This window comes from Crotalus tigris, unplaced genomic scaffold (assembly GCF_016545835.1).
Source record: "Crotalus tigris isolate CLP2741 ecotype Arizona unplaced genomic scaffold, ASM1654583v1 scf7180000024297.1652928, whole genome shotgun sequence".
Classification (NCBI taxonomy): domain Eukaryota; kingdom Metazoa; phylum Chordata; class Lepidosauria; order Squamata; family Viperidae; genus Crotalus; species Crotalus tigris.
The window spans coordinates 1187510-1199934 of record NW_024100470.1 but is presented as its reverse complement, the minus strand read 5'-3'; the positions used below and the strand labels follow the sequence as shown (position 1 = coordinate 1199934).

The following is a 12425-nucleotide window of genomic DNA, read 5'->3' as shown; positions in this document are numbered from 1 at the left end:
AAGCACCATCTAGTGATCTCTTTGATGAAATTCTGTAAGTTTTTACAATGCTTTAGAAGATAAGAATGATAAATCTATTTGACTGATCTTGGAAATCTTGGTTTATATTGGGCATGGGCTACTGGAGATTCCAGGACAGTTGATTAGGCTGAAAAGTTTTGTTTTATTATTTGTATTTTAAAAAAAAAAAGCAGTGGTGAATATCTTTTATAATACGGAGAAAACAAAAACCAAGCAAAAACTACACAGATGTAGTCATTAGAAATTAAGCTCAGCTTATGTTTATCTATAGTACTTACAAACACAACACAATAATTATTTTATAAGAACTATTTTGGCTGATATTAATTTTAGCCCACTGAAAATGAGGTTAAAATGGCAATGTATCTTCTTTTGATAATAGAAGATTCTGCAATTTCTCTTCATAAGTTATAACCTTAAAGTCAATGATTGCATTTCCTTTATGAGTGAAATTAAATCATTCATTGGTGTTTTCCCCAGTAGTAAAAAGACCAATAAGTGTTCAGTAAGTAATACCTTGTAATGAAATCAATGGAATAAGGAAAGGTAATGATTCATTACAGAGATGCAATGTTATGACTTGCTGGACTTTATGTTCATTTTGCACTGAGTGTTTAAAAAGAAGTATGGCTAGCTTAACTTTCATTTCTAGAATAAGAAATCTTTGTTCTAGACAAGGTTGATTAATGTAAGACACACAATTCCACTTATGTTGCAATATATTTTAAATCTGTAATTATCTTGTTAATTAAGCCTTACAGAAGAATTTTAAAGACATTAATTAAATTGAAATTAAACATACAGAAGGATGATAAATAAAATTAATATATTTCTAGGATATTTCTGAATAATGAGTCATATTAATATTACTGATAACATGTGTGTTTGCCTGCACTCATGAACATGAGAGTTATTCCATATAGCTTCAACCCTACTGTATAGGTCTCACCATAAGAGCTAGATGAAGAGTGTATCTTCTATAAAAATATGATGTGATGTAAAATAAGTCCTCACTTAGGTGAACAGGGACTGCATTAGTATTGGGGTTTGTGGGCAGATGGTGACAAATGGGCTGCAGGACTCAGAACCAATGGCTGCACAATCAGGATTAGCAGCTACAGTCCTACTGGAAGAAACATTTGTTACCTTTTCCAAATACACAAGGAATGAAAATAAAGAAATAATTATGGTGCTACTGCCAGTAGGGACAAGAAGCATTTTGTAAGATAGTCAAGAATGTCAGCAAGGACTATGATGTGGATGCTATTGTACATCTTGACACTAATGATCTGTCCCAAAAAGATGTACTCTCTGTGCAAAATGATTTCCAGAGCTTAGGACAGGAACTTAACACAATAGGCTGTAGGCTTACTTTTTCAGAGGTTTTACAAAATGGAAAAGGCCAGCATATAGCAGAATTCAAGATATGGCTAAAGGAGTGGTGTAAAGGGGAAGGCTTTGGTTATATTAGTCATGATGTCTGCAGCTGGTCTAATGAAAAAGTGTACAAAAGCAATGGTTTGCATCCATCAAAAAAGGGACTGAGTTACTTGGCAATAAAGAGAAATACTTAAACTAAATAACATGGATAGTGAGCTAATTGATACAGAACATTCCTGTCCCAGGCAATCTAAAAATTATAGGGTTATCAGTGCATGTAACATAGGGTTGTGTGTGGACAAGAATATCAACCTAGCTGTCAAGCAAAATCAAGCTTTCAATAGCGTACTAATTGAAAGTGCACTAATCAAACAGTTGGTAAGAAAATAGGGGAACTCAGGCACCACACAGGTTTTATAGAAAGCAGTGGTGGGATTCAAATATGTGAACAACTGGTTCTCTTTGTGGATGTCACTTCCGAAAGTCCATTTTGGACCTGAACAACAAAAAATTAGCTACTGGTTCTGCCAAAATGATGTGAATCGGCTGAATCCCACCACTGGTAGAAAGTAAACACAGGATTAATCAAAAAGGACTCAAATGTCTATACACCAACGAACAGAATATGAGCAATAAACAGGGTGAATTAGAAATTCAGGTAAATGAGGGCAGATACGATATTGTTGCCATTATGGAAACTTGGTGGGATGAAACCCACAAATGGAATACACAGCTAGAGGGATTAAAATTATTTCAAAGAAACAGACCAAATAAAAGAGGAGGTGGAATTGTTCTCTATATAAGAAATAATTGCATCTCTATAGAATTAGAGCACAACAATGATGAAAACTGTCTCAAATGCATTTAAGTCAATATAAAAGGGGGGGAATGACATTGCCATAGATGTATATTAAAGGCCACCCAACCAAGCAGAGGAAATAGATGAACTTTTTGCTAGTCAGTTAACTAAGGTATATAAGAAGCACATCACAATAGTAATGGGGAACTTTACCCTGACATCAACTGGGAGACAAACTCTGCACCAAGTGGAAGATCAAACAGATTCCTGACAAACCTAGCAGACAATTTTGTCTCCCAAAAAGTAGAGAAGGAACTAGGGGATTAGCCATATTGGACCTAATTCTCACTAATAGGAAAGAAATGATAGAAGGTGTTGAAGCCACAGGTACCTTGGGGGGGGGAGTGATCATGCAATATTGGAATTCAACATTATGGAAATACAAGCAATAGAACACAGTCAAACTAGAGTCTTGGACTTCAAGAGAGCTAATTTCAATAAACTTAGAGAGGGCTTGGGAAGGATTCCATGGATGAGGATCCTCAAGGGTAAAACAACTCAAGAAGCTTGGGAAATTTTGAAAAGTGAGATAATAACAGCCCAGTCAAGCACAATACCAACAAAGAAGAAAAATAACAGCTCTCAGAAGAAACCAGCATGGCTGCATAAAGAACTTTCTGATAAATTGAAAGTCAAAAAGGACAAGTATAACAAGTGGAAAGAGGGTAACATAACTAAGGCAGAATATCAGCAAATAGCCCGAGCCTCCAAAGATGAAGCAAGGAAAGCTAAGGCTCAAAATGAACTAAGGCTTGTGACAAAAGTAAAAAATAACAAAAAATCTTTTTTCAACATGTAAAAAACAAAAAAAGTCAAGGAACTGATTGGCCCATTAGTGGGAGAAACTGACAAGAAGGTGACAGGCAACAGGAAGAAAGCAGAACTATTTAACTCATTTTTTGCCTCTGTCTTTACACAAAAGGAAAAAAACAGCCCAACCTATTAAAAACAGTACTGTAAAAACAGATTAGAAACAGAAGTTAAAATATGCAAGAAAATGGTGAGCACCTGTTCAATGTCTGCCTATCCTATGTCTTTGGGTAAGATTCAATAGATGGACAAATATGCCAAATCCAGTCTAAGTTCCTGGCTGAGTATGCAACCAATCATGATAAAATTATCCATGGGTTTATTTAGTGAGGGAAAGACAATTTATAGTATAGCTGTGAGGTGGTGAACTCAGGTGACATTCTAACAATGGGTCCAAAATCTTGTTTATTTGGCTTCATTTGTGATTTAAAATATTGAGATTAGGACTTCTTATATTTCACATTATTTGCTCATGGAATATGAAACTTGAGGACTAGTTGAAAGGAATGGGGAAAAAATCAAATGTCAGATGTGGTCCCTGTATCAAATGGGAAAGAAAGGTATTTTCAAAAACTGAATGAACATTATATTTATACACGGTTAAGCCACATTTTGGAGACCAAGCATAACTAAATTGAACTTATTTTTTAAAAATTTTCTTTAGGATATTGGAAATCAAATGACTATGATAATATATATTTTATAGTCATGTCTCCTGAATGAATCTTTTAAATATATTTTACTGAAAGATAATGCATCTGACATTTGTAGTGAATGCTCTGTGAAAGGTTATCTGGTTCCCTTTTCAGAGTCATGACTCCTATCTATCAGCATTTTCTGGCTTTGGAATTTGCAATCAAGGAGATTAATGAAGATCCTCAGATTTTACCCAACCTTACCTTGGGTTTTCATATCTATAACAGTTATTTTAGTGCAAGTTGGACCTATCATGCCTCACTGGAACTCTTTTCTTCACAAGACCAATTCGTTCCTAATTATAACTGTGACATCCAGAACAGAATAATAGCAGTTATTGGAGGCCCAACCTTTGAAGTCTGTCTACACATAGCTACTATCCTATCCCTCTATAAGCTGCCACAGGTACAGTGCCACAGGTACAGTGGAAGTCAACCATTCAGTTTTTAATTTATATGGATTTGAAATAAATATACAGTGAGTAAAGTAAACAATGATGTGTATTTGTGTTTGTGCATATGTATCACATGTATAAAAAGTTAACAGATGGCAAATGTTTTCATTGGTAAATGTACCAATGTCAACAGATGTTGCAAATAGCATATTTGACCCATGACAAGATTTGTCATAAAATTGTTGTCTGTCTGTCTGTCTGTCTGTCTGTCTATGTGTCTAGCTAGATAACTAGCTACAGAGGTTTTCAGGGAATTCACAGTGTTGCATACATTAAGCACATTTTTTTTAATCAAAGCTGATCCTTGTTTTCAGTCCTAGCACCCCTGTTTCCACTGATCATTGAAGAACAGCACAATTATTGGTATGGCTCAGTGCTCTTCAAGACCTTTTGTGTACTATTTATCTTCAGGTGATATTCTCTCCCTGTTGTTAGGATCCTGTAGCCTATCTGAAACTGCTATGGATTGTATGACAATGCTAGACAATGTTGAAGTATGCTCTTCTGAAGCCTCTACAGCTTTAGAAAACAGTGAGAAAGCACACCATGTTCAGAGGATCCAGTGGCTATGTGAGAGCATAATCTGCAAATTTCATCAAAATGAGATGTGCTTTCAAGAATAGTTGTGCTGGTGAATGCTAGTGTGTGATGCCAAAATTTGTAGTGTGTCACTTTTGACATGCATGCTGTAGGTTCACCATCAACAAATAGACATGTATGGAAGAGCAAATGCATTTTTTCTGTTACATGCCAGACCCTACACTGTTCCTGACCGTCTCCATGTGTAACACTGTTTTAGAAAAAATACCATACAGGATATACCAGATATCAGGGTATTTTCATGAAAGATAAAAAGGTGCAACAGCTTTAGATATTGAGGGAAATATTGTAGCAATGAATTATACGTTCACACAGATTTTCCTGTGGTATGGTGAATAATTTCAGTAATATATACTTTATTTACATTATAGCCTTAGCTCTTTTTTTTGTTGAATTTCACAACATTCAAACTACATACAAATTGGAAATAGGAATAGGAGATTATTCCAGAAAATCAGGCACTACAAGCAAAGATTTGTAAATTACATTTTTCCCTTTCCCTTATTTCCGTCTTTCTTTGATAAGCTTACTTATGGTTCAACTCCAGAGATAATTTCAGAGACTCATCAAGTTCTCACCCAACGGATGTTTCCAAATGTGGACTACCAATACAATGGAATCCTCCAATTATTGCATCATTTCAGGTGGACATGGATTGGAGTAATATATACACATAATGAGAATGGTGAAAAGTTTATACATGATATTGTACCTATGTTTTCCCAGAGAGGGATTTGCTTTGCATTTACTACAAAGTTCCCCAGAATGACTTATTTCAATAGCTTTGATGAATTGATAGGAGAAGCAGTTGAAACATATAAAGTGGTTATGACCAGAACAGCTAATGTGGTGATAGTTCACGGTGAAATGGACGATATGATTCTTTTGAGATTTTTTCCATTTATATCCCAATTAGAAGGAATGCCACTATGGAGAAAAAATAGAGTGTGGGTTTTAACAGCCCAGATGGAATTCACCTCACTTCCTTTGTTGAGAACTGTAAAAATAGACTTCCTGCATGGTGCTTTATCTTTTGCAATACAGTCAGAGGAAGTCTTGGGATTCCAGGAATTTCTTCAGACGAAAAATCCCACCTTTGCAAAAAAAGATAGCTTTATCAATGTCTTTTGGGAAAATGCATTTGAATGTTTGTTTCCTAACTCCATGACAGCTGAGGAAGACAGCTGTCATGGAGAAGAAAAACTTGCGGCTCTTCCTACATCTATATTTGAAATGCATATGACTAGCCAGAGTTACAATGTCTACAATGCAGTCTATGTGGTGGCCCATGCTCTGAGTGACTTCCTTTCATCTATACTGCATTACAGAGCAGGAAAGCATGTAACCCAATTGAACCTCAGGAGCCAAAAGCTGTCGAAGGTAATATCCTGATTAAATAACATGCATGGAGTTTGCCACTTTTACAGAGAGAATTTACTGTAGACACAACTCATTGTGTCAACTGTGGTTAGCAACTAAGGCACAAACTATCTATAAATATGAAATTGTTCTCTAGACTTTCTTCCCAGGAAAATCAAATATATCATTCTAAGACATCACTCAGGAATTAATTCCATATATAATCCTATTGAGGAATAATTTCACATGTTCAACGTGAATATTTGTGCATGATTTTCTTAACAGTCCTCCTTATTTTGAAGGTGTGGAGGTTTTGCTGTGCTAAAAAAACATGGCAGATATTTTTAGTGGAAAAGAGAGGGGATATTGAATGGTAATTTTGCTCTTTTTATTTAGTCAGGGAAACAAAGCACCATTTTCTTTAATATCTACAGATTTTGATTATCATAATGAAATCTAATAAAAATTAAAATTAGAGAAAAATGATAATAGAGGAAATGAGTAAAAGTGCTGCAAAAAGAAAGAAAAAGTAAAGAAAAAATAAACATGTAATAAAGAGAAAAGAAGTACATGACATGACTTCTAACCTTTATCAAGTAAAAACAAATTTAGAGATGCTTTACTCCCTCTGAAGTTACAAACACTTATCTTTTTATTCCATATCTTATCTCTTATGCAAAAATAAATCCATAACATAATCTTTTCAATACTAGTGTCATCAGAAAATCCAAACAGGACAACTAGAATTAACTACATTTCTTATTTTAGCTTTGGTCAAATAAAGCAATTTTCTATTGTTCCCTTTTATTTCTAACAGTTTTAATCTTATTTTATTCAAATATTGTCATATGATTTGATTTCTCTTAATTTCTTTCCATCACATAGAATTTTTCATAGTTTTAACAAGTCTCTTTTGTGAATCCAATAGGAAAAAAAATATCCTGGTCACTCTCTTTTGGTGTTTCATTTGTATGTCTTTTTTAAATTTTAAAACCTCAGCCAATTTCTCTTGCACAGCCTACAGTAAATCATTTTCTTGGACTGTCAGTTATAAATTCAGTTTTGATACCAACTCTATCTTGTCAGTCAAAGTTTGTTTTACATTTGACATTTCTTCAATAACATGTTTTGGACATAGAGTATCCATAGAAGTATCTATGAAGATTTTCAATCATGGTTGTCTCAAAGGTGCTTTTTCCAAAAGGCAAATGGATTTTTTTGCTTTTGGACTTTCAGTTCTGAAGAAGCTTTATGGATGAAAAGCAAAGCATTTTCAAAGGAAAATAAACAAGACAGACAAATGACTGTCCAGTCTCTTCTTAAAAACTTCCAGTGTTGGAGCATTCACCGCTTCTGGAGGCAGGTTGTTGCACTGGTTAATTGTTCTAACTGTCAGGAAGTTTCTCCTTAGTTCTAGGTTGCTTCTCTCCTTGATTAGTTTCTATCCATTGCTTCTTGTCCTGCCTTCAGGTACTTTGGAGATAGCTTGACTCCCTCTTCTTTGTGGCAGCCCCTGAGATATTGGAACACTGCTATCGTGTCCCACCTCATCCTTCTCTTTATTAAAAAGCACATTTGAGCTATCCTTAGGACCAGACTTTATTGCTGACACTGTTGATAGTGTGGCTACTATCTTCTTATTCCATTCTTCAAAAGTTTCCTTCAGTATTTTTGTTGTCATAACCATCTTGCAAACCTCTATATGGTTCATCTATCTAAAACATTGCCCCCTACAGTCTAGTTTTTGAAATCATGAAATTGCTTATCTTTTTTATGTCTTATAAAATCTAAAACAACATCTATTTCCCACATGAATCTGTTTGTATTTTACAATTAATTCCAAAATCTTATTGTAATATTGCAATGTTATCTGGAACTTAAATTCATTTATCTTATTTAGCTTTTTGCTATTTATTTCAAATTCTTTCAATTCTTAAGCTTATGATTAAAAAATTCTTTTGTTTAGGATTAATTCCAAAAGGTGATTGGAAAGTGACAGAATTGTTACTTAGACTAGTTATAGATCTCTGTTGTGTGCTGTAGTGATGTCTGTGCACTGAATATATTCTTGTAATTGAAAACCTATTTCACAACATTAATTTTTCCTCCTTTCCATTTTCATTTTCCAAAATATCTACAATAAATGACAATACACATAATTTATCCCTATTATTATTATGAGCTGTTGCTTGCTTCTTGGATCATGCTGTAAGTATATGAGACCATAGATTTGCTTAAGGAGGCAGTATGACAAAATGTGTTCTATTGTGCTATAAAAGATATGTGGAATTACTCTATATCAGTGGTTCTCAACCTGTGGGTTGGGACCCCATTTGGGGTCGAACAACCATTTCACGGGGGTCGCCAAACAACGCAGTCCACCATTTTCCCCCCCTTTTCCTTAGCTGTGCTACTCCCTTTTATTCTATTGGCTTTTGAAAGCCAATAGAATAGACTCTTTTGAATAGAGTCTAATTCTATTGGCTTTCAAAAGCCAATAGGAATTGTCCAGGCTGTCTCTGCCCTGCTGAGCCCGCCAAAAGTCCCATTCTGCAAACGGTGCTGCTCCAGTTGAGTAGTCCTTGACTTATGACTGGTTGAGTAGCCCTTGACTTACGACCGGTTGGGGGTCGCGGCATTAAAAAGGTTGAGAACCACTGCTCTATATGGTTGCTATATTTTAGGGTTTTTTACCTAAATAGTGCTATAAATTTCTTTCTTAAGAACATTGCCTGAAAGACCTTCATTAGTTGAGGTAAAAAGAAAAAAGAAGCAATACAATTATGTATTCAGAGTCCCCCTCAAAATGTTATAATAGCATTTTATAAGAGTTATGAAAATAATGATTAATTTATGGGATTTTTTCCTCAAATTCTTATAAGAAATCAACTCAGTTATCCCCTTATGATTGCTTCTTCTTTGCAGCTTAACCCTTAAGATAGGAAGAACTTGCCACTTAAATTTCTCTTGTTACTCAGCTCCATCATTCTTACCATGTCACATAACCATCCATCTCTTTAAGGTATAGAGGTCCTTGATAAAAAAGACAATTCATCCTTGAGAGTTTTCTAAGTGATATTCTGAGCCCTAGAACTCATAGAAGATGCAAAATTTAGAAAGGGGGGATTCTATACAATTATTTTTCCCATTTAATTACTTTAATATTTTTCAAGTGCAGTATAAAACAGCATTCTTTTATTGAATCTATTTAGTATCATTTAATTTCTATATTTAGTTTTAAATATTTCCCTTTATAGATGAAAGACAACTATAATCACACAACTCAGTATTAAGGAATAATAATAGTATTGTATTACCTTTTGGCCATATTAGAGAATTTCAGGATTCATTATATATTTCAGATAGAAGTTTGTACAGTTGAATAAATTCCTTGTCAAGAATTTCTCTTCTTTTCATTTATTTTTCAATTCAGCTCAACTACTTTATGAGAAGGATCTCATTCAACAATAGTGCAGGGGAAAAAATTTCCTTCAACCAAAATGGAGAGTTATATATAATAAATTGGATTACTTTTCCCAACCAATCTTTCCAAAGAGTCAAAGTTGGAAGAATAGACTCCATGAATCCCCAAAAAGAAATGTTCTCCTCTTCGGGGAAATCTATTATGTGGCCAAGCATATTTAACCAGGTAAGGTCTAAATAAACTCCAAACTATAGTAGCTAATGATTCCACTGGTGAAACCTCTCATCTTAACCTTCACAGAAAAGAGAATTCCCTTTCTACAAATCATTGGCTATCTTCTTCCTCCTTTGTTCAAACCATTAAACATTAGGCAGACCATCTATAACACTAGAAAACATAATGTTAAAAATTTAAAGGTCCAATTTTCTGAAATAGTTAAGGTGCTGACGTAGATATTGGGTGACAGTGAATTCTAGTCCTCCCTTATGCAGGAAAGGTATCTCAGTGTCTTTGGACCAGACAATCAATCTAAGCACAGCCCACCTCACAGGGTTGCTATTGAGAAAAATAGGGAGTAGGAACATTATATATGCCACCCTGAGTTCCAAAATAATCAGAATATAATCTAATAATAAATGTTTGAAAATTTGTCAAAACCATTTTCTTATTTAATTTATGAACAGGCCCAGCCACTTTCTCAGTGTAATAACAAATGTCCTTGGGGCTATAGTAAGAACAAGTTGGAAGGGAAGCCATTTTGCTGTTATGATTGCCTTCAATGTCCAGAGGGGAAGATTGCAAACCAGCAAGGTAAAAAAATGTACCTACAATTGACCTGAGTTTAATTTAAGGATACATGTTGCCAATCATGATGGACATCATTGCCTTTTAGTTTTTATGCGCACATTTGCATGTGCCTTTTTTGTTTGTTTGAATTATTTCTTTTAAACTCTAGGATCATATTTTATAGACAAAAAATAAAGGACACCTGACTGAATTTTTGAGAGAGGATGTACACTGAAACATTCATGAAACTTCACAGAATAACTTTTTTTTCAAATGATATGTAGATAAGTCAAGGGAAAATGTTTAGGTTTAGTAATCATTGACCAATCTAAAATTACGAAGCCCCAAGGAAATTTAGTACCTAAGGAAAAGTTAAAATAGATACATAATATAGAAAAAAGGAGTGCTGCAATAAAAACAACAAATTTAATTCCTTATAAATACAATCTTCTCCATCTTTTCTTGTACAATAGTGAGCCATTTTTGATCACAGAATGTTAGAAGTATAGTTAAGAAGTACTGTATAAATTTGGTTGCTTTTCAGTTTTGAGCTAGCAAGCTGTATTCTAGGCAATATCAAATCAAATCAAATCAGTTTATTACAGCCATATGGCCAGAAACAGTAAAATATCCAATTATAGGCTACTTACATACATACATATATAAAAATGCACTGAGTATAATCTAATGATGAGTAAGAATACATATAATAAAATTAATTTAAGGATAATTAAAAATATTTAAAAATATTTATCTTATTTATGTTTCCGATGAATCCCCAGTGCTGCTGTGCAGAATTTAGCCACCTGCACCATAATCAAGTCTGTTCATCCTTAAGCAGCCACTGAAGATAAGTAGTGTCAGAACAGCCAGGATACCTCTTGATTATTGGGAGGATAAAGTTTTTTCAAATATCTTTAAAGAAAGAACATCAAAGGAGTATATGTCTAATGGTCTCCACCTCTCTTGAGCCACAGGAGAAGAGTCTTTCAGTCAGTGATACCTTTTTATACTTGCTGTAAAGGATGGCTATTCTAGGCATTATATGTTCCATCTTACTTATTTTAAAAACAAATTTTAGACTAACTGATTTCTAATCTTCTACTTTGTTGTCTAGACATGGATGACTGTTTTCAATGTCCAGATGATGAGTACCCTAATAAGAAACAGGATTTGTGTCTCCCCAAACTTATAACATTTTTGAAGTATGAAGAATCTTTAGGGATGATTTTGGCCAGTTCTGCTCTTTTCTTTTCTTTGGTCACAGTTGGAGTCTTTTGGATCTTTATTAAACATGAAGACACTGCCATTGTCAAAGCCAACAATCGAAACATCACATATGTTCTCCTTGTTTCTCTTCTGTTATCTTTTCTTTGTACTTTGTTATTCCTTGGAAAACCAAACAAGGTGACATGTCTCCTTCGTCAAACTGCCTTTGGTATCATCTACTCAGTCGCCATTTCTTGTGTTTTGGCCAAGACCACCATTGTGGTTCTGGCATTTATGGCCACCAAGCCAGGATCCAAGATCACTAAATGGGTGGGAAGAAAATTAGCCATATCTATAGTATTTTGCTGCTCCTTTATTCAAAGTGATATTTGTATTCTATGGCTGATAATCTCTCCTCCATTCCCAGACATTGATAAAAGCTCAATTTTAGATGAAATAATCTTAGAATGTAATGAAGGATTGGTCTTCATGTTTTATAGTGTCTTGGGCTTTATGGGCTTCCTTGCCATTATCAGCTTCATAGTGGCTTTCCTAGCAAGAAAATTGCCTGATACTTTCAATGAAGCCAAATTTATCACCTTCAGCATGTTGGTATTCTGCAGTGTCTGGTTGTCCTTTATTCCCACCTATCTGAGCACAAAAGGGAAATATATGGTTGTTGTGGAGATCTTCTCCATTATAGCCTCTAGTGGGGGGTTACTGCTTTGTATATTTTTTCCCAAATGCTATATTATTATTCTGAGGCCTGATCTGAACAACAAAGGACTTCTAAAAAATAAGACAACAAATTAATATAAAATTGGATG

The 12425-nt window shown here is 34.5% G+C and overlaps 1 protein-coding gene across 1 annotated transcript; it reads left to right on the top strand.

The window, feature by feature from the left end:
* The first annotated feature begins 5405 nt into the window (after positions 1-5405).
* Positions 5406-12411, top strand: LOC120299467 (vomeronasal type-2 receptor 26-like). The gene is made up of 5 exons (XM_039324321.1): positions 5406-6161; positions 7513-7542; positions 9613-9828; positions 10287-10413; positions 11507-12411. Exons 1-5 carry the CDS (start codon positions 5406-5408, stop codon positions 12409-12411), a joined length of 2034 nt encoding a protein of 677 aa, XP_039180255.1.
* The last annotated feature ends 14 nt before the right edge of the window (positions 12412-12425 follow it).

Excerpts from the sequence above, each read along its gene's own strand:
- LOC120299467 (XM_039324321.1), top strand. The coding sequence starts at position 5,406 with ATGTTTCCAAATGTGGACTACCAATACAATGGAATCCTCCAATTATTG. Across the intron at positions 6,162-7,512 it reads ATTACAGAGCAGGAAAGCAT|TGTTGGAGCATTCACCGCTT; the intron begins GTAACCCAATTG and ends AAAAACTTCCAG. Across the intron at positions 7,543-9,612 it reads TTCACCGCTTCTGGAGGCAG|CTCAACTACTTTATGAGAAG; the intron begins GTTGTTGCACTG and ends TTTTCAATTCAG.